The following is a 27,969-nucleotide window of genomic DNA, read 5'->3' as shown; positions in this document are numbered from 1 at the left end:
CATCCTCACGAAAAGCTCACTGCTCACTTCGCCCTTCAACGACAATCTGTCATCGTTTTGGATAGCTTTAATACCGAACCGAGATACCGGAATTTCAATATTGACCCTCTTTGATTCTGGTACCTATTGATATAGCGTATTTCGGGATTCCGGAATTCGGATATTTATGCCGTGTGCGTCAAGTTATTTGAGGGCTGCTTATTTACATAAATATCACGTACCTTTTTTAATTATTTTTAACGAATTTTTAAATGCTTTCCACCGCGACTTCATTCGCTTAAAATTGGAATGTAAAGTTGCTACCGTACTAAGTATATCACTCTGCCAATTGAATTAAAATTTAACTTGGATGGGATTTAGAACTTTAACGCTTGTTAATATCACGGGCACAAATGTGCAATATGTAATACGTACCTAAGTTGTACTCTACTTCATTTACTAAACTGCATTACTAAATTTCAACACGGGCGGCAATAAAAATGAAAATTGCCATAGGTATAAGTTTGAGCAGCAAGCAAAACATAGTCCAGATAAATGAGGATATCTACCACGGTAATCCAAATTTCGGAACATAATTAGCTCAACGAAACAATCTTCTTTCGTTTCAATTCTTCTTTTGCAATTTAAAGTATACTTTTAGATGTTAAACAGCTGCAGAAAAACACACTCAAAACAACAATTTATTTATTCATTCAGGCACATCTTTAGTGCTATTAAGATAAACCTTAAGATATTATTTAACAATGAATCAACCTAACCTCGTTCAACTTTTTTTTACAAAGTACGTAATATTTACCTAAATATTTCCTTTAAATTGACAGTCTACTTTTTTATATTTAAATTGAACCTTTTTAAAGATTCTTAACTAAGGAATGTTTTGTCAAAATTATCAGTTTAAAGTCCGGAACAAATAAAATTTGTATGTAAATATTTTAGAACATAATTAATATAAAAGTGTTAAAACTCAAAAACCTAAATCCATTATTAATAGGTACACAATGCCTTACCTTCACGTCCATACCTTTATGAATATACATAGAGCGTTATAAATTAAGCCGACATGTTAAGCACAGACGTGACGTCTGATGTCACAGAAATTATCGATTATGGCCGCATATTCCTAAATTATCTTCTGCTCTTTCTGTTAGAATACAAATTCATTAGATAAACAACGACAAATAATACGTACGTACCTTTTTAGGTGCCTAACAGAATGTATACAATAAGATTAGGTAATTGCGGCCAGATACATTGACTGATTTACTAAACTAATTGGTACGGAAATCGGTGCGGTATCGTAGACTATACAAGTAATTTGAAGCATTTGTACACATGCGAAAAGGTCTTTTCGTCACATTGTTCGAAAAAGATCTTATTTCATGCAGGTGTACTAAAGGACAAAGGCCTATATTGTTCCCACGGGAGTTAAAAAATCAACCTTTATCAGTAAATAGAGAATTCTATCCTACTCAAACTAGTAGAAATCGACGTGGTTGATTCCTAAATAACCTATGACAGTTGTTTGTCAAATAGTAAGCAGATTTAAAATTCAGACGATCTATATTTTCATGAATTTAAAAGATTTAGTAATGTTTCAAAAGCTCTAGTATATTATTACGTTGGAAACCCACTCTGAGTGTTATTAGAGATCCGTAGAAATATTAGAATACAAGATTATAACTTTTATGGAGTTATTATGAATATAATATTGTCTAAATTACCGCGATAGTTACTCATAGAATAAAACTAGATAACATATACGTGACAAAGTTTCATTTTTGGTACAAGCTTTTATCGCTGACTTTCCTTTCTTTCCACAGGCCATTGATATATAGGCCAATACTCATCGAGACAACGCTAACAACCCCAAAGAGAATTACTTTGCGTTGTTGTATCACCGAGTTCCCATGGCCGCCTCCTGTATCCATCATCAGATCTCCTCGATGTTGTATTTTGTTTGTATTCATTTCACTTCTTTCAAAATTCAATTAATTTATTTATTCTTATTCATCATTAATTTATTGACATTCGCGTTATTGTGTATAATGCTAACCATATATTTTAAGATATAATTTTTACTACTTTAATTTACTAACAATAATGATCTCAGTTGGCCTCTCAATAAATGAAATTGAAATTGAATTGATGTCATCATAATATTGCATTGTAATCCGATGTACATATGTGTACAAAATTTGAGCTCAATCAGAAATCGGGGAAGTGGGTGGGAAGCTTCCAAGATTTGACCCACATTAACATACTAACACAGGGTAAGTTAAATAAAAGCTTGTAAAAATATAATATGTACTTACGGAAAAAAAATAGGCACAGTATTCTATCTATTAAAAGTATAATGTAAAAAATTACTTTAATATTTACACAGAACAAAATATTTGCAGGCGTAGTCGGTAGTAAGATGGGTGTATATTCATCGAATCGAGGCAACCTAGGTACTCACCTCACACGATTACATATCCCTCTAATTTGGCGAATACAAACCCCACAAAATAAAAATCTATCGGCAGCTCCGAGGGCACAATACTTATTTGAAAAAAAAAAGGCCAAAGGAACTATGAATATCGGCTAATGTTAAAACCTTCTTAATTCAAAGCAATAAAGGAGGCATTCAGAAACAATTTTGGGAGATTTGGCGTTTTAAGGTAAACAATTGTATGGACATGACACCTGTCACCGTACCCGTCGTGTTTGAAAAAACTATAGTGCGTTTGCGTCGCACACACTCTCAGGTGAAATTCTATTCTTGTTTGACCGCAACTGGACAAAAAGGTCTTTCTTAAGAAGGTATTCTGGATGGATGTATGAAGTACAAAGACCAACAGTGTGGCCGTCCTCATCCAAAAGTTTTATACGAGCTTGATTCTTGCGATTTAAATGCTGCGATTTCTGAGTACACTCTCCGCCTTAACAAAATTAACTGAGAAGCGGTTTAGTTCAGCTTTACAAAAAAAAAATGCTTCAATTTAGCCAGTATAGTTTAGTAACTATATGGCGATTTCGTCAATATCAAAAGTGTGCTCTTAGAGCAAGACGTTGTACGGTAATAAGCTCTTAGTAAAGTGATATTTGCACACTTTTACATTAGTTTACTGCATAATAAGCTATCAATATGCATCAAAAAAATTATTCACGAGATGCCATCCCCAATATGGAGCTCAAACGGAAGTCCACTTGAAGAGCGATTCGAATCTTATACTGACACGAATATGATCTTCAACAGTGACATTTCTCCCAGAAATGTAAAAAATATTAAAATCTGGATCGGACCCCTGCATATTACTATGGCGAAGGCACAGTGATCAAGGAACATCAAATTGGTGTCATCTTAGAGACACGTTTCTGAATAACCCTCAAGCTGGGAGGCAAATTAGTCTAATTTACCCGCAAAGGCACTACTGATTCAGAGCATGAATGTGGTGTTAATTCAGTATGTTGCTGAAAAGAAATTTGTTTTTGCCCGCATCGTTACTATATTCCCTTTTTCATGATAGGGAATCTTTTTATTTTTCTGAATTTATATAGACCTCGTATCCACGAGAGCATGGTTAAATTACAAAATAAGTCAGTGACGGATATGGGACTATGTAATTAGAATACCGTATCACCTCTTATTTTAAAGGTATAAATAAATATTTTATGTAACCTGCAGAGACGATTTCAACATTTTCTAAATAAACCGATCGAAAGTAAAAAGATAATGCAAGAGCTACGGAACTCTTCGTCCGCCGTTTATACCGACGACTGACTAACAGCGGTATATAAAGCCAACTCTGCAAACTTGAGCCACATTTAACCGCAAACATGTCTGAATTTACGAATTTCGAACCAATGTTTCAAGAAACGTATAAGTTCATATTGGATCGTATAAAGTCGAATCAGGTATAATCACACCAAGCTAAGTTGGTAGCGATTTTACCCCAACCTGTACAAGTGTTAAGTAAGCGTCATAATTTCATAGAAGTCTGACGTTTAAAATAACACTTGCACTGCCTGGGCTGTCATAATCGCTGCCAACTTATCTTGGTCCGACTATATTTGTGTTCTATTCTTATTTGATCTTTGTTTTGTGTGTTGATATACCTACTTTATTTCTAGGCATTTTAGATATTTATGAGTCTGTATGTATAAGGATGGTAATCCATTCGGACGTGTTTCATTTATTGAGAAATGCGTCTTGGCCATCCTTCCGAATTTATTTTTTCTCCTCCTCTTTCAGATTTATATTATGGATGAAGTATCGTGGCGGGGGCATTTGTGTTGGATTAAATTAGTGGTGATCATCCTGGCAGCAATCAGCCACACGGCTGGCGTGTTCGAGAGAATCGGACAGGGAGCTGACTTAGTAGAGCTGTCCACTGATTTGTCAGCTGTGCTTATCCTTTGGCAAGGTAGCAAAAAGATAGGAGCGCAATTCGTTTTATAAATAACAGCATAATTAGTTTTATGAGGTCACAGCCTTGTAACTACGTTTGCTATGTCATGCTGTAAATGTATAACAAATTTAGGGATTTACAGTTGATTGCAAATTGCGTTTGCGGAGGCTAAGATAGTTTTACAACTCGTGACTACGCGAACGAAGTCGCGGGCCGTAGCTTACATAAATTTTACCAGAATACGTCATCTTATTTTAGTGACGCTCTTGTACATACAATTCTGTCTAAACCGAAAGTTGCTTAAGAACTTCATTCTACACATGGGATCAAATTGGCGGACCGACGATCAGCTGCGCCCGGACATGATCGCAGTCAAACATGATTATGTTTCCACATTCCTCAGTTGGATTACCGGTAAGAATTAACGTTTATTATGATTAATTCGTCGCTATCATTTATGTATTTGAAATTTAGTTTATAAATTTTTAAATTACAAGTTTAGATCAATTATGCGTGTGGCTCCAGAAGAAGCTAACAGTACAGTAAGAAACTCGTCTATCAATTTTCTACTTAAAAAACGTCAGTGGCCCATTAGAATACCAATAATTATGAAAAGTAGTTAATTCTGAATACAATAATTATTAATTGAAATATAATAATCGTTTCACAAAAAAAACTTACCTACCATACGAGTGATTACTACACATACATGTATTAAATGTGTACATAGGTATACATTTTTCTTGAATTTTGAAATGGTTCGTTTAGGCTTCTAAATATTAACATCAGTGAAGCATGTTCTTGAATGGTTGCATTGTAAACGTTTTTTTTATTTGAGTACCTATACTACTTAACTTAAAAACTTTTTTCGGTTACTTTTTGTGACTGTGACGACTCTTTGCACTACTAATTTATAGGCCAATTAATTTAATTATTACCTATATATTTTTACCATCAACGAAACATATATTTTGGTAGATACATGTTCATCGCAATGCACATACTACGTAAGATTATTTCGTCGCCTCCCGACACATTGAATGAATCGGAGACATTTTGAAGATTTTTCGATTTGCCGCTTCACACGCGGGCGGCGCGATTGATTGACTCCATGATTCGACGACGTAACGTTTCCCATTTATATGAAGATCTCCGGAGGGCGAGCGATCTCTTAGAAATGGGGGGTTGGAACTAGGGATGTGGGGAAGAAACATTCCTGGAACCCTTGTTCAATGCATATGGGAGATTTCGCAAAGCAAGGGAACAGTTGAACACAGTTTGAAGTGTACCGACTTTTTTTTTAATGAAAACGCCGTTAGAATTTAAAACTAATTGTGCAGTAACTACGTAATCCGAAGTAAAAGGCTGTGTCACATGGAGTGAAATGTAATATATTGTAAAAATGTTTTTTTACTCAAAATATAGTAGTGTGACTTACTTAAAAAAAAACAACATTAAACAAAAATACTTAAATTATTTGATTTGTTCTCTAAGTTTCAAGTACTTAACAATTAAAACTATTCATGCTAAGGCCCGAAAGGACAGACGGCGTGCGGCAGTAGGAAAAATTAAAGCCCCCCAATATATCCTTGAGCGAGCAAGATTCCCAGGAAAGGCACCTCACTAACAAGCATTCCGTTTCTTACACGACACGCCTTCGTCATGTCGTTTCTAATTAGTTATTGTACAGGAATTACAGTGGCGATGTTTGTATGAGCTTTTTTATTATTATTTACCGCAACAAAAATAAAACAAAGAAGTAGCAAGCCAAGCAGAAATAGGTAGGTGTGTTTCTTGCTGCATTTCCAGTCCTGTTGCGCTGACAGTAGGGAGTGCTCCCGGCACTGGTTTTTTTATACAAACACAGTACCGGAGCCGGGAATTCCCGGTTCTCGCCATTCAAACTCTGTACCGGGAACATTCCTTAGCTGATAGTACTGTACATTCCCGTACGTTCATAAGTAGAGAGGGTATTCCGAGGAAATAAAAAACGCAGCGGAGCGGAGAAGTGGACCTCAACCAATGCTATTAGTCTCTCTGCAGTGTAGCATTGGTTGCAGAGTCTGCAACTCTCCTCTCATCTCTGCCATAGTGGAAAGGCAGCTCACCTTATGTTTTTTCAGTAAAGTTTACAAATTGTCAGTAGTGTAAGCAATGATACACTATCTAATACAATTTATTTCTTTGCAGTATTCTACAAAGCAGTAAATATCTACTTGTTTCTATACCTAATGCCACGTTTATTGTATATAGCTGTGAAACATTTCATCTTAAAAGATAGTGTGGCTTTCGTGACGCCATTCTATGTGAAGATGCCATTCAAATTCGATGACAATTTTTTACTGTACTGCCTCGTGTATTTGGCTGATTCTAAAATTTGTAAGTACTCCAAGGATTTATTGTTGAACCTCTAGCAAATTCTTACAGCGAAAGTCTACTAAACTATCCAACTTTTTGTAATGAGTTCTGTTCGAAAGAAGTGAAAAATTCTATCCACTGTTGAATACGAGGGTTAGTCCGAAAGTTATAAACAATTACTGTTTATTAAATGATAGCACACATATAATGATAGTCTCAAAAACTGATCATCATGACTGTAGGTTAGGCTTCGACACGTCGAGCCGGAACAGCTTACGACTTTTGGACCAATACGAGCATTGGAATTATTCGAATAATTGCGATTCACTTCCAAATATCGGGTGATTCCGAAAATGGACTATGAAATACGTAATGCAATTACGGGTGATATTCGGAATTACCCAACGATCTAGCTTGATTTTAAATTTTCCAAGAAAAGATAAAAACGTTTACGGAAGTTTCTTGCAAATTGAAAAATAGTCAGGCTTGGTAACTGATTAAGTAAACATTTATGTCCATTTTATAGTTCATCTATCTCTTCTGAATAAACACTCACGAATTAAAAAAAAACTGGTAATTAGTTTTCACGTAGATTTGTGTACCAGCTTATTTGGGTGAGTCACATTTTTCTTGCCACTCGTTGCCATGGTTAAGGTCGCCTGGGTCACTCTTAAACCCAGATTTTACGATATTTAAAATAAACAAACATTTTTATGGAAGTTATAAGCCCTTCTTGTAATGAGTCATCTACTTAGCATATTAGTAAAACTTAGTATAGGTACTTCCTTATACAATTTCTAATAATATTGTAGTCGTAGTAGTAGCATGGTTATGCTACGATTGTCGCCTGGCTGATGGGACAGAAGAACAACAAAAACAAGTTGATCCACCCATTTACATCCCGCTATTCCCACTGTTGAGCTACTCTCATTGCACAATAAGGTATTTTGACAACTAGCTAGTCAAATGAGTTTCTTTTTTCGAACTGTCTGGAATTTATATGAAATTAATTTATATAGCAAATGATGTCACGGCCAAGTTCCCTTCCCTTTATAGTTCTATACGACTTATACCTAAAAATAACTGCTGTCTATGTAATGGTCCTGTGACTTATTTCATGCACGCATGGATAATTTATTTTAAAGACTGTCAACATCCCTATATGGTTTTTTGTATATCATAGTTCCCAATAATGCCAATCAAAGGCTTGACGTACATTGTTAAGTTTTTTCGGAGAAGTAAGCAGATTTAGGCAAGATGTTTTCTTTTACTAAGAAGCAACTTGCAAATATCAAACGATATGTAATAGTTCATAAGCGTGTAAATCCCGAAAAATTCCAAGAAAAAAAATTATACAAGATTTGCTTAGTGATCAGTAGGTAAATAATTCCTCTCTGTCCGAGACTTCGTCTACGTGGAATGATGATTATGATCTTCTTCTTCTTCTTTTCATCCTGTTACCCCCTGCTAGGGTGTAGGGCTCGAACCATTTTCTTCCACTGACTCCGGTCCTGGGCAGCTCGGGTAACCTTCCCATCCCCAATACACCCATCTCTTGCTCCACGGAACGGCGCCAAGTAGATTTAGGACGGACGGACGGGATGCTTCCGTTTTCCGGGCATCTTCCAGATCAGGTCAGGATGGTTATGATAATTGAAAAAAACTATCCTTATTCTTTCCAGGACAAAACTATCTCCATAACAAATATCATCGAAATCGGTTCAGCGGTTTAAGGTGAAATAAGTTCAGAAAACAGATTCTTAAAAAGTCGTAGAGCTTTTTTGGTTCACAATACGGCTACCATAAATTGAATTAGTAATCTTGTGGCCTTTCTCTACGGACTTCACTTCAGCGATTCAAATCCTGAGTTTTTGATTTTCGCTCTATAGAAAAAAATCACAAACATAGGTCTAAAATGCACTTTAATAGTATTTTATGCAACAGTTGTATAAGAAGGGTCAAAAAAGGCGAGTGGCGTGAGTTTAAAGGAATACGCCACGAGAATTTTTTGACCTACTTATACAACGTTGCATACAATATTTTTCCTACGAGTCAACAAAAATAAATGAAATAAATCTTAATTTAGGTAAACAAATTACAGCAAAAGTATATAGCCAAGACGCGCGAGCATACCTTGTTACGCGCCCGGCCCGCCCCGGGCCGCGGCCGGCCGGTCGGCGACACCTCCTCGTAACTCATGAGGCCCTGGTACTTGCTACTTGCTAAATTAATTTTTTGGACAGTTTTTTCTCAATTTTGGCCACCGTAGCCTACGGAGACTAACAAGCAACGCTAAGCGGTCTTCGTAGTCTATGGGTGTTACTATATTACGGGTGTCACATGCGTGTTTCTGACTTATGAAGTAATTATTTTTACTATGCAACCAAATGAATATTTTGTAAGTTGGCAGCAATGCCAGCAATGCACTTAGTTTAAAACTGTATTCGTTTTGGTTTTGTTAGGTTGGTAGCCATTAATCGCAGTAACATTATAGCTTATAAAAGCACAAGAGCTTTTATGAGGAATAGACAATATAGACTTTTCTTGAAATCTTTTATGTATGTTCTTATATTCGTGTTAATGAATGCATAAATGACAGATAACAGTAGAGGAGTAGGAAAAAATTATAATATATTTTGCACAATAGCTGAACTCAGCGATTACTTTTTTATTTTTAAAACACACAAAAACTTATTATTTAAAAACATATCCGCGCTCCCGGGCACACACTTCCATCTCGGTCACGATTATGCTTAGTGAGAGTGAGAGAAGAACACGAACTTACTGCACCTTAAGCGCGATGAGGTAACAGACAGAGTTATGAGTCTTATTATTACTCGAAATAAACAGATTTTTATTTAATAAGTAGGGATAAATAAATCCCTCGCATTTGGCATTAATAGTACATTGTGCAACAAGGAGGGTAAGTGAAATTTTGGATAAGACCCGAGTTTGCAATATTCTTACCCCCGGAGTTACACACGATGTTTTTAATCACACTTGCGAAGAAAAAACTAAATTTTAAGCGAAATAATTCTTAAATACGGTGACATATCAAACATTCGTCCGCCATTTTGTAATTTCTTGACAAGTTAGGCATCGAAGGCAAGGCACCTATTCGGCATTCAGCCACAATTGAAAATTATGTAAAAATATTGTAAACGGCTGTTAAATTAATCAAATTAAATAATTTTAAACATAAACAAAAATATTAAATTATAAACGTCAGTAATTTCAAAGTGAAACTCATTTATGGTTCTTGGTTTGTATGAATAAGTGACATAATAAAAAAAAGCAATAACTCCCTAGGGATTTATAGCTTTTTTTCACATTCCATAACAGCCCACGGGAACAAAATAAGCCTTTGTCCTTCAGTACACCTGCATGAAATAAGATCTTTTTCGAGCAAGTGTGATGAAAATGATTTAATAACGTGCGTATTTCTCGTACACAAAATACGCATATCATTATAGTAAGTACTATCACATACATGCAGCAGTGAGTCTGACATGGAACCCACGTGGCGAAAGTCTGGCCGAGACAATTACCCATTATGTACTCTCCGTTAAATCGTAGAGCGAAATCACAGGATGTAGCTTGCTGCTACTATTTAGGTCCTCTGATATTACACGCAATGCAGTTTTATATTCTGAAATAAAATTACCTGTACCCCTAGTGTAAATAAATTCGATTTTGAAACGTGACGTACGCGTTTGCGTTTAGTCTCATTTTGTATTGGATTTAGAAAGAGCGCGCCAAGCGGGACGTTTTGGAAACTCAAAATACTATACAAAATGAGACTTAACGCAAACGCGTTCGTCACGTTATGATGTCGATAAAATTTACACTAGGGGTACAGAGCTGATTACATAGAGAAGTAAAAACAATTGAATAGTAAAAAAAATGGTTTTATTTGAAAGTTATATTACATAGTATGATATTATACATAATTAACATAAATATATTATATGTAGCTTTAATGTCGTAAAATTGGACAGACATGGTTTTTCCTTCAGTCTCTTTAATTGATATAGTGTAAAACCACCCAACTATACGTAGGTAATTAAGTACCGTAAAATGGGTTGAGTGAGTTTTTTTAACGTTATATTATAACTCACTACTACTCAGTGTTGCCACATGAAAAAAAAAGTCTAAGAGTATAATGAAATTACTCTTAGAGCAACCTGAGCCGGAAAATCAAAGTAGTAACTGAAAACATTCGTGTCTTTTCTGCCCCCTCAATCCCTTTTCAACACATTTTACGGATCAACACCAATGTTCTTTTTTTTCCGAGTTTCCTTTTTATTCATTTAGACAAATATTTGGCCTTAGATCTATGATATATTTAAATACACCACGAAGATATTTGAATTTATTTTGGATCGTAATTGGATGGTTTTACAGAATTAAATATTAATAATTTTAATATAGTACAGGATGTAGGCTACCTAGTAACTTTCGACCTGCTATTTATGAACGCCGCTATGCACCACCTCCGCCTGATGTTCGTGATGCTGCAAGCGGACCTCAGACACTTGCATGATGTGGGCGTTGAACAAGCGGAGAACACGTTGAAAAAACTCATCCCGCATCACCAAAATTTACTGAAGTAAGCAATAATTCAAAGTATTCAAACACGATAAACATTGCTCCGTATACTGTGTGTATTTTTGATATAATGACAAAATTAAACAAGACGTAGGTTTTAGTGTTAAAAAATTATTGTGAAAGAAATTATTTACTCTTAACCACAGCACCATAATTAATTTTTGTTTTTTTTTCGAACAGCAATGTATTTCGTACATCGTGATCACTTGTGACAGTTCTGTCGCCTTAAGGAAAAAAACCATAAGTAACAATTTTTGCGAAATTGAGTTATTGAGACCCTCGAAATCAGGAAGAAAAATGTGATTTTTCTATCTAGCACGTCTTTCTTTATCTCTAACAGGTCACGATTTAAACAAGCATTACTACACGCCATTTCGGTAATCTCACTTCCTGTTTGAAAAAGAAAAAGCATAAGTATATATTTAGAGTTTTTTATCAATCAATCATATTATTTAGGTATTTCAGACCAGGTCCATAATTATACATTTAAATCATAACATTCATATACATTTAAAATTTAACATTAATACATTATATTATTATATGGTTTATGTTGATTTGTGGAAAAACTTTATTTCTGACACTTTTATTTATTGTGGTTATATCTGAACCTCTGTCCACTTCTAAATCAAATACAATTCCTTCTATTGTTTGCTTTAAAAACATAGATACCTAATATTTTTTTAATTAACTCACATCCCAAATTCAGTGTTTGATATATGTCGTCTAGTTCATTAGTTTCACAAACATTTTCCTCTTTTTCTTCGGAGCAAACCACAGTTTTTGGCTTGGTTTTTTAGGAAGCATAGCCTAAAGATGTATCTCTTCCTGTCAAACGGTACTTAAAACGCAAGGTGTACTGATCATTTCAATGTCCTATCCTGCCGCAGCAGAAGTACTTTCTCACGATCCATTGAGAGCTTGAACCCATCAACTGGCTTAGTCGATAGTTTAAAAGCCAGCTTTGCTGTCTCCACAACAATACATATTATATATTATGATAATCAAATTATATACAATACATAAAAATTCTATAATTAACAAAAGTTTCTACTTTGTACTTTGCATTTTACGTATTTGAACAGGAGTGCAAAGTTTTTTGGCTTTTTCTCGAAACTTGTCAGTTACGGTTTTTTCCTTAAGGCGGCCGAGTTGTGACATCGCGTTATTGATGCGAGGTTTTGAGGTAAAACAAAGTACGAGTAGTGATACATTGCTTGCTGAATTATTTTGTATGGAAAAATAAAAGTCATCCATTTTTTTAACATTGATAATGTGGTCGTATCAAAAATACATGCTGCAAGTTTGAGTTGATGAAAGCTGAGACTGAGATCGTGTCATTCATGAAGACGCGTGCGTTGACTCGTATTGTCATGTCACATTAAAGGTTAGATTTGATAAATCTGCGCATCATCGTGATTGACACAAACTATATAGTTTTACTACTTTTTAAATGGCATCAATAATATAAATCGTCAAACACCTCTTATTTGTCGCGTCAGTTGAGGACATAGTTTCGTTATTTTTTCAAAGTTTTCATGTAAATCATGATAAAGCGATTAAAATTAATTAACTTCAAATACATTTTATTATGATTAATTAAAAAAAACACAAGACGAGACGATGGACATGTAACACACACTTGTAACGTAATGTAATCAAGCGTATTCGCTATTACAACTAATTTTTCAAGAAATTGTTTAGTATAGCCTTGGCCTATACATATATTTTGGAAAAAACCTGATTTACTACTTTACTTAAGTCGAGGTCTTTTTGTACCTAAAAACGGTGTGTAGAATTTAAATATAGCGCTATTTAATTAAAACATTCGCCGGATTCGACTAACCGGCACACGATGTATTGACATCGGGGTGTATTGACACGCGACCTCATTTTTCATTCGTATTATGTGAGGTAGTCGCGTAGCGATCATAGGCGTTTAGTTGAATAAAAGAAAACGTTACTTATAAAATTCTCCCTCTCTCTGTTCCCTGGTTTCTAAAAGCGTTACTGATAAATGTCTGTCAAATCTAATAAGCCGTGGATAATCTTTTATCCCTATCCGTCATTTTGACACCTGTGTTTGTAGGAAAGAGATAATTTTTTACAGAGGCTTGCTTAGTTTTATGAATGAGAGCCTCTTAAAAATTTCCGGATATTTATGCTTACGTTTCTACTCAAGTTAATGATTGACTGGTTGAAATAAATAGTGAAATAAATGAATGCTATAAGGCAGTAAAGTAAGATAGCCTTTTGTAACTATTGATGATTTATTGCAGTAAAGCTTAAAATAAATTAATTAATTAAAACAGTCTAATCTTTTCTATCAAACTATCATATTCATTGGAGTTGCAGGCGTCCATAGGCTACGGAGACTGCTTACCATCAGGCGGGCCGTATGCTTGTTTGCTACTGACGTAGTATTAAAAAACAAAAAAGAAGTATTATTTTTGAAGATATTTTTACAGTTTGATGGTTGAGCTGAGCAACGCGTTTGGTGCCATCTTTATCATCCACTTGGCTTTCTTTTCTGGAACCATGTGTTTCTTTGGGTTTGCTGCTCGAGTAAGTATATCACATAATATTAACGCCGTTTTCTGATTTTCGCAACTAGCCGTGGTTTTTAGAATTAGGTATCGTATTATCACACGGGTATTTTTCCCTCCGGATATATTATCAAATCATAATACATTAGTTATAAACACAATAATGAAAAAAAAATCAGTGTCGACAGTTGAGTTGTGTTACATTAGACAAGAATTGACGCTCGCCTTTTCATACAAACGTAGTCCTCACTTTCCTCTCTGGACATTTTAACATTATTGAAAATATTTTGACACAATCTGTTGTACATCAACCAAAGCTACATATGCCCCTAGGTGCGTTTTTTTTTTTTCAAATTTTTAATTATTATACGAGTTAGGAGCATTTAAAAATTTGTTTAAAATCTGTTTTTCGCTCCTAATTTTTACAATGCATTGAAAGGTTAGGACAGATGTCACCACTTCAACCATTCTTTGTTCACATACATTTGCCTTAGTTTTTGATACTCAAAGCTTTTTCTCACCGATTTATATTAGTAGGGGCATAGCTATCGATAATATGCATCAGATTATGTAAACATATTTTCCACAATGTCAATATTCAGAGAGGTAAATGGGGACTAAGTGTGTATGGAGAAAAGGCTGTCCCCTTCCTCTTAACACCTATTCATAAAACATTAAAAGCATTAATTTATGTTATATCCCTTTCAAAAACATTACTTTAAATGACAAATTAAGACAAACGATTAATAATAATAACGAAAAGTTGACACCTCAAGCGCAATTATTACATTTGGCGCCCAACGTGGGCCCGTGGTGGTTATAATTTGATTGGTTTACATAAGGCTCGGAAGTGCTAAAACGTGTATCACCCTTAAAATATTCACAAAATTTTATTGAACGAGAAATTTCATGGTTCTCCGCTGGGTGGCGTTGATCAGTCCATCAATAGTGGTTGTTGCGACTGACCCTAAGAGCTCATCTTGGCAGTACTTACGTAAGTGACGAGCCTTAAGACACAGCAGGAGCGAGGCTTCATACAAATCTGTGCAAGCCAAAGCATATTTCACAGAAACGTATTGTGAAAACATTTGTTTTATTTGCCAAAATGAGCAAACCAGTGGAAATCAAATGCCATTGGTAGGTACACACCCAAGTGCGTCATTAAATGTTCACAAATTAATTTTATTTAGAAATCATTTATAATGTGACGTGTGACAACAAATTGAGATAAATTTATAAAATTATTAAAAATGCAGTTTCTAGTCAGTTTAATCAGTAATTATTAATCAATCATAGAAAAATGTTTCAGATACATTGCAGCCCTGAAAGCATCAAAAACTTGTTTGCAGCAAACATAATTTTAGTTTGCATTTTTACATGCTGTTACTATGGGCAAAATCTCACTGATGCTGTAAGTTTCAATTGAAAATAATCTTATTTAGGTACTCAAGTACTCGTCCATTATCTAGTAAATGAAATTTTATAATGCTTCTTGTTATTGTCGCTTTTCTTTTTCTATTGTATAGTGTCAAAAATTGTTTCTAGAGTCTACACTCTATAAAACGTTTTTTTCTTAGAATGAATAGTGCTAAATCGATCCGACGTCATACACTTTATCCAAAAACGTAAGAGCCGTTTTCGAAAACCGATTTATAAGACCACAGTTAAGATCGATAGTAGTCCAACTTTGACCCACTTTTATACATTTTCAGAGTGTCGACATCGCTCAAGCAGCCTATGAAAGTCAATGGCATCTCAAGTCACAGGAATACCAAAAATGCATCCTTTTTATCATGCTGAGGTAAAATAACTTTTGTGTGCTATATTCACGGTATCGATTTCACTACAAATCAAACAAAAGCCAATGATACGATAAGAAATACCGATTTGATCTCCATATATGTTCAGCGAGAATTCTGGTTATGGAGAAATTAATAATTTTGTGTTCCTGATTATTCTTGCTAACCTCATTTATATATAACTTGATTATTTTAAAAAGTATGAATGCAAGTTGAATATATCCGTTCATTATTTTAATGCCAGGAAACCAGGATCTACTACACTTTAGCCAGATTTTATCTGTTCTCATAGTTATTAACATTCGAAGCCAAATTTCGATGACTTCTCATAAAATCATTAATTTTCGCTGAACTCAGCCGTCTATTTCACCTGGGCCTTCGTTTGATCGATACTGAACGTGACACCCTTTACGATACTTTGTATCCCTTAAGCTTTCGTTTATATTTGCATACACTTGTAAAGGGCTGGCAACGCACGTAATTATGATACCGCTGGAGTCGCAAGCGTCTAAATACTTTGGTGTCCGCTTCGTGTCGTAGTGTAAAAAAATTAAGTAGGTAGATAAACTGCAAAAAAGCATACATTTAAAGCGAAGGACAAGTGGCAGACACACCTAAGTTTTCTTATTTAGTCAGCATTGTTGGTTTATTTTTTCACTTTTTGAATGAAAACAAAATGAGGATCTTAAGTGTTTACAAAACGGTTTTCGTATTTCGATCGACTTTCTATTCGTGTCAAGAGCAGATTCGATGCCGATGAGCGTGAACCCAGACGTCTGACAGCCAATTAGGATATTTGGGTATTATTGTGATCCAATACGTACAAAAACATTATCTATTGCAGAATGGATGATAGTAATTGACTCTTCTAGTAAATATTGTTCGAAGCCTATATTAAATTGTAAGGTGTATGAATTATATTATCATTAAAATGTTTGCAGTATTAGCAGCTTGTTTTGTACATATTCAGTAATGGTTTTCGTCAAGCGGTGTAATAGTTTGTTTCACATACCAACTAAAAGAATTCAAAATCAAGCATACACATTTCTGAGAGTAACCAACAATTGCAAACCATCAAAAAAGCAAATAAACTTCAGATAACCATATATCATGTGGGATCGAAAAGCATTTGAGTGCTCTTTGTAACCATCTTTTACCATGTGTAGAATATCTGGTTTCTATTAGGCAGCATTTTGTTATAAGAGCCTAACAGGCAAATAACGTGCACTGACACTAAACCGATATTAGAGTGATATTCGTGCGCGTGTCTCGCTCGCACTAATACTTGTGCGGAAAAGTCTGAGTTAAATAAACGCGGTCTAATCTGATATTGGTTTTATGTCAGTATACATTCGAATTGGCCTGTAAGATGGTAAAATTGCAAAGTGACAATAAGCAAACCCGTGATGTTAGAAGTAAAAGGAAAAATGGGAAAAAAAAAAACTTGTAAGATATACCTATGGTAGAAATGTTTGTAGCAGAAGGGTATGTTTCGGTAGCTCAGTCGATGAGACTACCGCGAAGGGCTGTGGTTTTCGTTAGTAGGTATTTCTACTTAAAATAATTAAACAAACGTTCCTCTGTCTTGCGATTCGTTTTAAAATCGGTAAGCCATTAGAAATGGGTCATCAAGAAACATTCGGAAACAAAAATAAAATATCTGCTTCGATGCCTTCAGGCCGCGGACTGGACGCAAACGGCGCGCAGCGCGGCGAGTGGCAACTTGGCAAGTCAAGGCCGTTCATATATTTCGTCGAGCGCAATGTATGACTGGCCTTGATTTTCCGCTCGCTGCGTCGCGCACCGCTTGCGTCCAGGGCGCGGCCTCACTCGTCAGCCGGGCGGTCACACGAAAACCGTGCTAAAGGGTGTAATCGAGCGGTCGACCGCTTCTCATGCCTTCTTCACAACTGTGCGTAACGAATACAGAACTCCCGAACATACCGCTTATTATTGATACCTATCTACCGTAAAATTATATCGTGTTTTGTGTCAGCAGCGTGACAATCTTAACACATTCACTGTCAGCAACCCGCTAGGAGTTTTCTGTTTTTGGCGCTTTTTGCTACAAAGCGGATAAACCACGTAATCGGCTAAACGCTTAGCGCTTAGCTCGCGCTGGCTATGAAGGCGATAACATAGTTTTTCATTCGGATAGTCTGGGCTTAGATAAAATATACTAGTTTTATTTAATTGATGATTCCATCTGTGAACCTGAAACCGTACTTAGTCTCTTGATGTTGCTAAGGAGTGGATCGGCAATAAAGTAGCAGCACATTATATTATGGAGTTTTCATTTTACTTCGTGATACTTTTTGAGCAGTGCATTTTTTATAGTAATATGTAGTTACTATTATATTAAGGTAAATACAATGGTATTTAAAATAAAAGCGCGAATCGAAGTTTTCGCCTTTTATGTTACATGTTGCTGGAGTAAGAAAATTAATTTATGTGATGAAGAAACTTAGAGATGCACCTGACAGAAGTCTACTTAAAATTATATATATACTGTACTTTGTCAGCCGATTTAACTTACTGCATCACCGTATGGGGAGGGGCTATTACCTTAGAAAAAGCACAGAGATTTTTTTACCTTAGAAAGAGCACAGAAGGTAATCCTTAAAAAACCCTGGTTTTACCCTACAGTAAATAGACGTATATAAGGATATGGATGTGCTCAGTGTCCGTAAACTTGCTATCATTAGGTTGACAATGATAATGCACCGTGAATTAGTCAAGTCAGCAAATGGAACTTCTCATAATAAGCGCGTTTTTAAGTTGCCTGTTCCCACGACAAAGACTGTTTTTGCAAAAAGATATAATAAAGTAAATAAATATTGTGATATTAAGAACTATAATGCAGGTGAAGCTCAAACAATAGTTGTCTTGGTTAAAAAATCTTAGTTATAATGAAACAGAACAACTAATGAAGGTGAATGATTGGTAAAATCAATGGTTTAACTTCTCGGTTTCCATTCGATACAACTATACACATAAACGCAATATTTCAGGGTCTATAGAGCATTTTTCTTGATCTTCCATGTATTTAGGGTAGATACTATATCTCATTTTATTTATCTAACACTTTTTGAACAGCGTCTTCTGAGAGAATTTCTGAGGTGTTTCTCATAAACATCGTTTTTTCTTTAAGCTTGGTGAGCTTCTTAATACCTTATTAAATTGTCTTTTATTAAATATTTAACTCTTTTGATTTGACCACGGTGAGGTAGTTACATGGAATTTCCACTTTTTTGTATTTGCCATTTTTACAGAAATGGGTCTCCCATAGAAAAACCTCTGTCAGAGGTTAAATTGGAGAAAGTTCCTGACTACCGTAGATAAAATCCAGTTAATTGGTATTACTTATTGATAAGAACAATCATGAAATTTAATCTTGATTTAGCAAAATTGGGCCCATGTTATAAATTTTTTGATTGCTTAACATTTTAGACAACTGATGACAACTAACTAATCAGTAATCACCCTACATGCCAGTAATATTTTCGTCAAACACACTACCACTACTATTCGTGCTCGTTTACTATTTAAAGGTGTTCGTTCATGCTCATTTTGCTCGATCTGACGAGAAAACTTCCTCCATAAAGTCAAGTTTCTTACAGGTCGCAAAAGGCTCAGTACATCAAATCCACGAGTTTCACCGACGTATCATTGCAAACTTTCACTAAGGTACGTAACGCAAGCCATCGAGCTCGACACAATTTGAGTAGGTATTTATATACGTTTGAATTTAGTTTATTTTGATGGTGGAAAATATCACGAGGAAACCTGTGTGCACTAAAGAATTTCAGAGATATACATTCGCGAGCAAAGAAACGGAGTAACTTTACATGATTGGCTTTTCCACTCAAAACTTTTTTTTTTAATTGTATAAAATGAAATCTGGACAAATTTACGGGTGTTTGATAGGATAGAGGTCCTGGGTAAAAGCTGGCCTGTCCATTATGACGATGCTAACGTCGAAGAGGTAGGCTTGGGTGATCTTTGTGATATGACAAGGGCCATTGTTCTGCTTCTGGAGTAACACACAGTGATGCACATTGTCGCTGTCAATCTGCAGACACGGTCCCCACCAGACATGTAAAGAACCTGGGTTCCGATGTCGAAAGAAATGCTTGCCCTCATCATTGAAGAGCCTCTAGCATGGAATCCATACCCATCCGTTTCTCTGATGCATCACTGTAAAAAGCGATGCCAGGATCTTTGCTACACTCTCACTTTTTTGTCACCGTTATTTAAGCACAAGTAAGGTCTTTTTCGAGTCAAGTAGCCTTTTTAAGATCTAACTGTTGACTCATTTGGCATTCACTTTTCGCACCTGCCGAAATGTAGCTGGACTGCAACTTCTGTTAGATGTCGTTTTCAAATAGGTGTTCCGAATATGAAGCGATCTTCCCTCCCTGATATCCACCACTGGTGGCCAGTTCCTAATCTTCAAGCAAAGCTCCCAGTTTCTAAAACTTCCCATACACTTTTTAATTTCCTGGCTAGTTCATTCGAGAGTAAATTATCTTAGGAAATTAATAAACTCCTATCAACATCTTTAAATAGACCTAGGATGGCAGCACCAATTAGTAATATCCCAATTTATACTTTTATAAAAAAAAGATTTTTTAAATTAAATTTACTAAAAATTATCCAATCGTTTTCTATGCATTTATTCATAATAGGCATTCATGCTAATATTCATCATAATATTAGCTTATTCTTTTCTCTCCAGTATGCCATGAAAATTAGAAAAGTTATTGAGAAGACACACATGCGAAGTGATTCCTTTTCTTTGCTCGCGAGTGTATGCGAAATCTCCGTTCAGCATCAAGCCAGGGTGGGTGGATCTTTATACAATCCCAATATATAAAATGCTTGGGTCTACAATTTGACCTTACTGTATTACTTTTTTATTAATAGTTGAAATGCATGAAAATTACTAGGATATATGTAATCCCAGAAAGACGGATTCCATACTGTTGTCGGAGCCGCGTTTTTTGCAGCTTCAATCCGTCAGTCGTACACTACCCTCATCTAACAGAATCGTGGTCATTCATTTTTAAAACATATGTCAACTATCGTAATTTAATACAACCTGTGTTCGCAATCTTTTCTTGAAAGTTTATTTGGGGCTCTCAATTTTATCTTGATATCTACATCAGTGAAGCTACTAGGCCATGTTTGGTATGGTTTTCGTATATCATAATTGAAATTGTACCATCCATTTAAAACCAAATTTTATTTGCTCATCGTAAAAATAAAAATCGTAAAATAAAAAACGTACCTAGAGAGTAATATGATACTTTCTGCATTCTTCATAGAACAAGAATGACCCGCTTTCAGAGCATGAGAAATTAAATATATGTTATTATTTTATTCAATTTGTGTAGGTATTATTTATCTAATAAATGCAATTGTCAAACTGACTGATATTTTTATGAAAAAGTAAGTTTGATTATGGTCTACACCTTGACATTGGCAGAATCCACCTTGCTAAAATTGACGAGGAGTAAAAGCCACTTAGGAAAGAAAAAAAAAAGTTTGATTGTGTACATTAATGGCCATAATATGTAAATATATATTATTTAAAGGGGCAGTACGTCGGAAGCATGCATAGCTCTATTACAATTTTGTTCACTGACCAATATTAAATATTGGATATCTTAGCCTCGGGATGTTTCCCTAGCCCGATATTAGTTCGAGCCACAGTTCGTGCTCACTTTTTATTGCGTTCCTCTACAGAAATATTACATTTGTGAAAGTTTGAACTTAAATGCCCTCGAGATTTGAGCAAACGGAACTCCTTGGTCATTTGAAAGACATTAGAACCAGTTTTTATTGAATATGCTTACCATTTTTAGGGTTCCGTAGTCAACTAGGAACCCTTATAGTTTCGCCATGTCCGTCTGTCTGTCTGTCTGTCCGAGGCTTTGCTCCGTGGTCGTTAGTGCTAGAAAGCTGAAATTTGGCATGGATATATAAATCAATAAAGCCGACAAAGTCGTATAATAAAATCTAAACCCTACAGTATGGGATATCGTTGGAAAGGTCTTTCAAAACTAATAGGGGTCTTCAACAAACATTTTTTGATAAAGTGAATATATTCGGAGATAATTAATTGCCCCGAAAGAAATAAAAATGTGTCCCCCCCCCCTCTAACTTTTGAACCATAGGTTCAAAAAATATGAAAAAAAAACTTGGAAGTAGAGCTTAAGAAAGACATTAAATGAAAACTATAGCGGATATGATCAGTTTAACTGTTTTTGAGTTAACGCAAAAAGTTTTCCCTTCATAGTAAAAAGACCCACAGTTCATCCCTTGGTTAACAATCTACCATACTTTAAGCTACAGTTTAGCTTATTGTGACGGAAAAGTAACTACGGAACCCTACTCTGAGCATGGCCCGACATGCTCTTGGCCGGCTTTAAGTTTTAAGATAGTCGGCCCGATTAGTTTCAAATTAAAAGCGATACCGGATTCCCTTGATTGATAAGTAAAAGTTCCTTTATCGAATTGAATACGGGCTTGTAGCCGTTTTGCCGTGGCGTGGACTAACTTTCAAGTTCTAAGAAGTTTCCCTTTGACGCCAAGGAACTTAGTTTTTAATAAGGGACAACTTGTCAAGGAATATTTAATACAATCTGTTTTCTACCTGCAGCTGTTTTGCTTTTGCATAATAAAAACACCAGCCAAGAGCATGTCGGGCCCTGCTCAGTGTCGGGTTTCGTAATTACCTGTCCCTCAAATTAGAGTCCCTTAAATAGAGGCATTTTAGATAGGTAATTGATATTTTCATCACACTTGCTCGAAAAAGATATTATTTCATGCAGGTGTACTGAAGGACAAAGGTCTTTATTTTTCCCGCGGGAGTTATGGATTGTGAAAAAATGTTTTTTTTTAATTGTGTCACTAAGTCATACGAACAAAGTAGGTATATATGAGTTTTTCTTTTGAAAGACTGACGTTTATAGTTTATTTTTATTGTTTGTGTAAAAACATATTTAATTTGATTAATTTAATAGCCGTTTAATATACTTTTACAGAATTTTCAATCTTGGCTGGAATAGCTTGGATAGGCTGAATGTCGGATAAGTCTGTGCCTTGGATGCCTAACCTGTCAAAGAATGACAATATGGCGGACGAATGTCTGAAATGTCACCGTATAATTTCGCTTAAAATTTAGTTTTTTCTTCGCAAGTGTGATGAAAAACATTGTGTGTAATAGCTCCGGGGGTAAGAATATTGCAAACTAGGGTCTTTATCATCCCTCGTCTCCAAAATTTCACTCACCCCACTTTTCGTATAGGGAGACTACAGTCACCAGCAATAATATGTTACACAACGAAGGCCGCAAAAATATCTGACCCGATCTTATTTGTGCCGCAATAAGAGTGCGTCACACATTTTTCTGGCCTCGGTTGTGTAATATATTAATGCTCATAACAACCTTATTTTTTTTCTTATGTTTATTTTACTAAATAAATACTATCAAAATTAGATATTCCTCATTCCAGTTATGATAGTAAAAAATATATATATTTTCTTTCGTAGTTAATTATGTACACTGTGCTTTCATTTATAATAACGACCGGTTTGGCCTAGTGGGTAATGACCCTGCCAACGAAGCTGACTGTCCTGAGTTCGAATCCCGGTAAGGGCATTTATTTGTGTAATGAGCACAAATATTTGTTTCCGAGTCATAAGAGTTTTCTATGCAATTAAATATATATATACGGCCTCGCTTTTAAGCAGGGTACGTGGAAGCAGTAATAGCATCTTAAATATGATAACTAATAAGCTTGATTGTGGTTTGTTGTGGAAACTCTGTCAAAGGACAAAATCTATGTTTGTTATTAAGTACTAACGTAGGCTGGGATCGACTAACACTAATTGGACCTTTTTGTTGTTTTTTTAGAATAATAATAAATATATCGTTGTCTGAGTACCCACAATACAATCCTTCTTGAGCTTACTGTGGGACTTAGTAAGAATGTCTTAAAATATTTTTTTACATAATTTCCAGATACTGAACGTGACCTGGTCGTTCCTGTCGCTCATCACTAAAGTGTATGAAGCATAATCACCTACAGGAAAACTACAAATACAATAAGTTACCGAACGTCGTTATCTTGTGTTCAAGCAGAATTTTAAATAATGTGTTATAGTCTCGTTACTCTCGTTAGTTTTGTTAGCATTAAATAATAGCACTAAAGGTAATTGATTTTTATTCATATTTACAACTTATTTTACTGTTAAGTATCATAATAATTTAGAAGAAAATAATTGAAAGATACTAAAGAAATATAGGTACTCCGATATACTGAACTTTAAGTTAGGACGGTACGCACGAAGAATGTTGTAACTGTGCGTTTAAGGGAACGTTACACTTTCACATACAATACTCAATTTCAAAATTAAACTCTTTTCTATTGGAATCCCTATCTTTGGTATGGATATTTTTTGTTGAACCCAAAACTTCAATCCAACAACATCCATACTTTCCTACATACAGTATTACTTACCAGTTTATTTTAGCTCAAAGGGAAGTGAACCTATAATGCAATTATATATTGTTCTCCCTATCGTGTTCGATGACGGCGGCCCTGAATAAACATTATGGACGTTCTATTAGCATGAGCCCTAATGTGGCTGGCCATGCCTAACTTGCTCTATAATGCGAGTACAGTTTAAACGACCGCCTAGTCACCAAACGCACCTCCAGCACATCTGAAAGGCACATAAATTGTAAGTTTTTATTCGTACTTACGTAACCTACGAAAGTGTTTATACACGTGTGCAACTGAGAGGGTAAACATAGTGTCTGTATTGTTACAGGTGCCTTTTTATTTCAATAAATAAATGTTGCGGCGTCCCTGGAACCTGCATTTTTATAAACCCTGTTGAGTGAGGCTCCATCCATGGCTGCCCCCTCACAAATGTCGTACACTGAAACACCATTTCCTGTCTCGTACATTGACATGCCATTTCCTAGCAAAAATGCAAAATATGTTCATGATTATGTGTATGTGTATGTGTGTGTGTTGTTGTATGTTTTACGCGACATGTTTTGAAGAGAGGAGGAGAGGATACGGGAGCTGAGATTTATATATTTTAGGTGAAAATATCCGTCTCGCTAACGGAAGCGGCTTCTGAAACTAGTGCGGTAAATTTTTATTTATTTAAAATTTTATTCAGGCAACAAGGCCCATATTACAAATACCTTACAGACTAACATACATATACATTTTATAAAATGACAACTAAACACTATTTAGGCGACAAAACGGCGTGGCTCCGTTGAATCGGCTGCTCTTGTGTCGGATTCGGCAGTTTGCCCCGGAACCTCCGAAACACGACAACGCCAGTACCCCTAGTGTAAATTCAATCGACATCATAACGTGACGAACGCGTGTGCGTTAAGTCTCATTTTGTATAGGATTTTGAGTTTCCAAAACGTCCCGCTTGGCGCGCTCTTTCCAAATCACTTACAAAATGAGACTAAACGCAAACGCGTACGTCACGTTTCGAAATCGAATTTATTTACACTAGGAGTACAGGTTAGGCAAAAAATCCTGCGTACAAATCTCAAAAAAACGAAGTTCCGTACTCGTACTCGACTGTTTCCTCCTCCAAAACTTACCCAAATGTAACGAAATTTTGAGATCTAAATGGTAATGACATTATCTATGTCGGACTGTTTTGCTTTTTAGGCTGATTGTTATCAGTTTTGAATACCATGCTTCTCTTTGTGGCCTAGTAAATTAGACTGTTTTTTTCGAATATTTGAAGTGCACACAGTCCAATACAAATAATTATAATTATTATATGTGTTGAAAATATCATTGCTCTAACTAGCTTCAAAAACCACGGAGGAATGAACACTCTTGTTGCCTCTTAAAACAGTAAAATTGCTATAGTGTAACTCACGAGAGTTTAAATTTCACCATAATATTTTCTATTTACATCAGGATTCATGTATAAGTCCTGACAAACGTCGTACGTTCGCAGTTTATTGCATACTGATTCGTAAATTTCCATATAAAGTGACCCGTTATCATTATCCTTGAGGGTAGTTGGTAAAGGAACTGGGACTATTTTGTCTATCTAAAATAATTCGTCAACAACGCCCAATACGGATATGATGGTCGCATTTGTCTAAATGATAGCCTGATAAAGACAGTACCCGTTTCTCTCAAACGCGTGTTGTTCAAAAATTTAATTTATCACATGGACAAAGCTATCCATAATTCGCTTGCAGGATTCAAACCAACGATTTCGGCTTTCAAAATCTCTGCCACGGCTTATAACAGCTTACTCGCCAAGCTGTCAAAAAATAAATCCGAATACTGCTTGAATTTATGCACTGTTTTTAACCCCGAAAACGTGAAAATTTGCACAAAATATAGGTCGTGGACTATGCGAAAACGTAATCGTATTACTCACTCCATTAAGATTTGCTCCGCTGTTTTTGGGGTTCCACGCACGCATCAAAAAAGACAAACTTGTTTAAAAAAAAATACATTTATTAATTGCCCTTCCTCCTTTGAAATATTTTTACAACGCATAGAACCGGCACAGAGAACCAATATTTTGTGCCATGAGTTGTTGTTTTGACAACAATCCATAGAAGCGGAACGTGAATCTCGCGACCTAGACGCGTAAGCGCCATAAATTTTTACCGCGCTTACGTTTTGGTCGCATGGTAGAGATTGCGATTGCGACAATTTCATTATTTGGTATGGCTTCTCTATAGTAATAATAACTCAATAGCAGGCAATAGTTTTTACGAAAGCAACTGTACCAACCAAGCAAGACACTACCAAACAAGATGAAAAAACGATACGTTATTATACGTTTCGTTTTGTTTAAATTTTTGCTTACGCTATTATGAATCAGGCTTGCTCGTTAAGGCGGCGGTTTTTACATTGGGTCGCGTTTTGCAGATGTCACAGCTATTTTCTTATTACCCGATTGCTGAATGAGGATTATGTTTTCCGGTTGAATATATATGTGTATCTAAGTTATGGCACACACAACGACCCACGCTTGAGGATATTCAACATGGCAATATTTAGCTAACGGTAACTTGTTTTCATTAAAATGTCATCGGATTAAATCATTTCAAACCACATTGTGTTTACACACACTAATCAATTATGTTAACAGTTTCGCTTATGACGATAAAAAGCGATTTAGCTATAATTCTCACATCAGAAACATACCTACGTTTGATCACAACATTCATAATTGTGAATATTCAACGGCTACGCTACGTACATAAATAATAATATGTTACATACCAACGTGTTAACTACATCCGTCGCTGTTCTAATAACTTCATCATAGTGGCAGCTAAATTTGCCTGTTAGCAACATTTAAATTGACATTTCCAAGTTGAGAAGTTAGGTTGACATGGGTTGACACGTTTCCGCCGCCCGGTTTCGGCCACTCCTCGCTGCAGGTCTACACACAATGCCAATTAATACGTGATTATCATGACGTAATACATTTTGATAAAATGACGAGAGTTTGAGAAATTAATTTAACTTCTTAGTAGGGTTTCAGCTGTTTTTTCTCTGCTTAACGTAAAAGCTAGTAATATGGAGGGTGTTTGGTACCTAACTATAGGTTTCAAATAATGTTTTCTATATAATTATTTCAAACTTGGACCCGGGTACGTCCTTAAACTACGTCCAAAAGAGAGGTATGGGCATTGTGGATGTCATCTCGCTTTGTATGGTAGGGCACAGCACAGCAGATGTCATTCCAGATCTAGAACAGGGCCCAACTGGGATAGTACCTCCACCTTACAGAAAACCGCAGCCAAATAATACTAGAACCTACTCATATTGTTGTGTTCTTGCCGGTTAGTAAGGTTGCCAGAGCTCAAAGAGGGTGCGGAGTGTGCTCTGGAGTTGCGGGCGTACATAGGCTACGGAGACTGCGTACCATCAGGCTGGCCGTATGCTAGTTTGCCACCGACGTAGTATTAAAAAAAACCGGGCAAGTGCGAGTCGGACTCGCGCACCATTATTTTATAAAAACGGCAAAAAAAAATGTTTGTTGTATGGGAGCCCCCCTTAAATATTTATTTTATTCTGTTTTTAGTATTTGTTGTTATAGCGACAACAGAAATACATCATCTGTGAAAATTTCAACTGTCACCTATCACCGTTCATGAGATACAGCCTGGTGACAGACGGACGGACAGCGAAGTCTCAGTAATAGGGTCCCGTTTGACCCTTTGCGTACGGAACCCTA

The 27,969-nt window shown here is 35.8% G+C and overlaps 1 protein-coding gene across 2 annotated transcripts; it reads left to right on the top strand.

Annotated features, from left to right (window-relative positions):
* The first annotated feature begins 3,577 nt into the window (after nucleotides 1–3,577).
* LOC133515353 (odorant receptor 85b-like) lies at nucleotides 3,578–23,943 on the top strand. 2 transcript variants are annotated; one of them, XM_061847879.1, is made up of 10 exons: nucleotides 3,579–3,897; nucleotides 4,235–4,406; nucleotides 4,650–4,805; nucleotides 6,582–6,770; nucleotides 11,181–11,358; nucleotides 13,826–13,922; nucleotides 15,213–15,314; nucleotides 15,616–15,704; nucleotides 19,323–19,389; nucleotides 23,732–23,943. In XM_061847879.1, exons 1-10 carry the CDS (start codon nucleotides 3,820–3,822, stop codon nucleotides 23,786–23,788), a joined length of 1,185 nt encoding a protein of 394 aa, XP_061703863.1. In that variant the 5' UTR covers nucleotides 3,579–3,819; the 3' UTR covers nucleotides 23,789–23,943. The 2 variants fall into 2 exon arrangements, with proteins under 2 accessions (XP_061703864.1, XP_061703863.1); XM_061847880.1 differs by lacking the exon at nucleotides 6,582–6,770 and having other exon boundaries at nucleotides 3,578–3,897.
* Nucleotides 23,944–27,969: the final 4,026 nt, after the last annotated feature.

The sequence above is a fragment of the Cydia pomonella genome, chromosome 2 (assembly GCF_033807575.1).
Source record: "Cydia pomonella isolate Wapato2018A chromosome 2, ilCydPomo1, whole genome shotgun sequence".
In the NCBI taxonomy this organism is placed as follows: Eukaryota; Metazoa; Arthropoda; class Insecta; order Lepidoptera; family Tortricidae; genus Cydia; species Cydia pomonella.
Note: the sequence above shows the minus strand (reverse complement) of the source record. Positions and strands in the feature narration are given on the sequence as shown.

What these genes read in the sequence shown, in the direction of transcription:
- LOC133515353 (XM_061847879.1), top strand. Translation starts at nt 3,820, where the DNA reads ATGTCTGAATTTACGAATTTCGAACCAATGTTTCAAGAAACGTATAAG. An exon ending in ATCGTATAAAGTCGAATCAG is followed by an intron (nt 3,898 to 4,234) that starts GTATAATCACAC and finishes CTCCTCTTTCAG; the next exon opens with ATTTATATTATGGATGAAGT. An exon ending in GGCAAAATCTCACTGATGCT is followed by an intron (nt 15,315 to 15,615) that starts GTAAGTTTCAAT and finishes ATACATTTTCAG; the next exon opens with AGTGTCGACATCGCTCAAGC.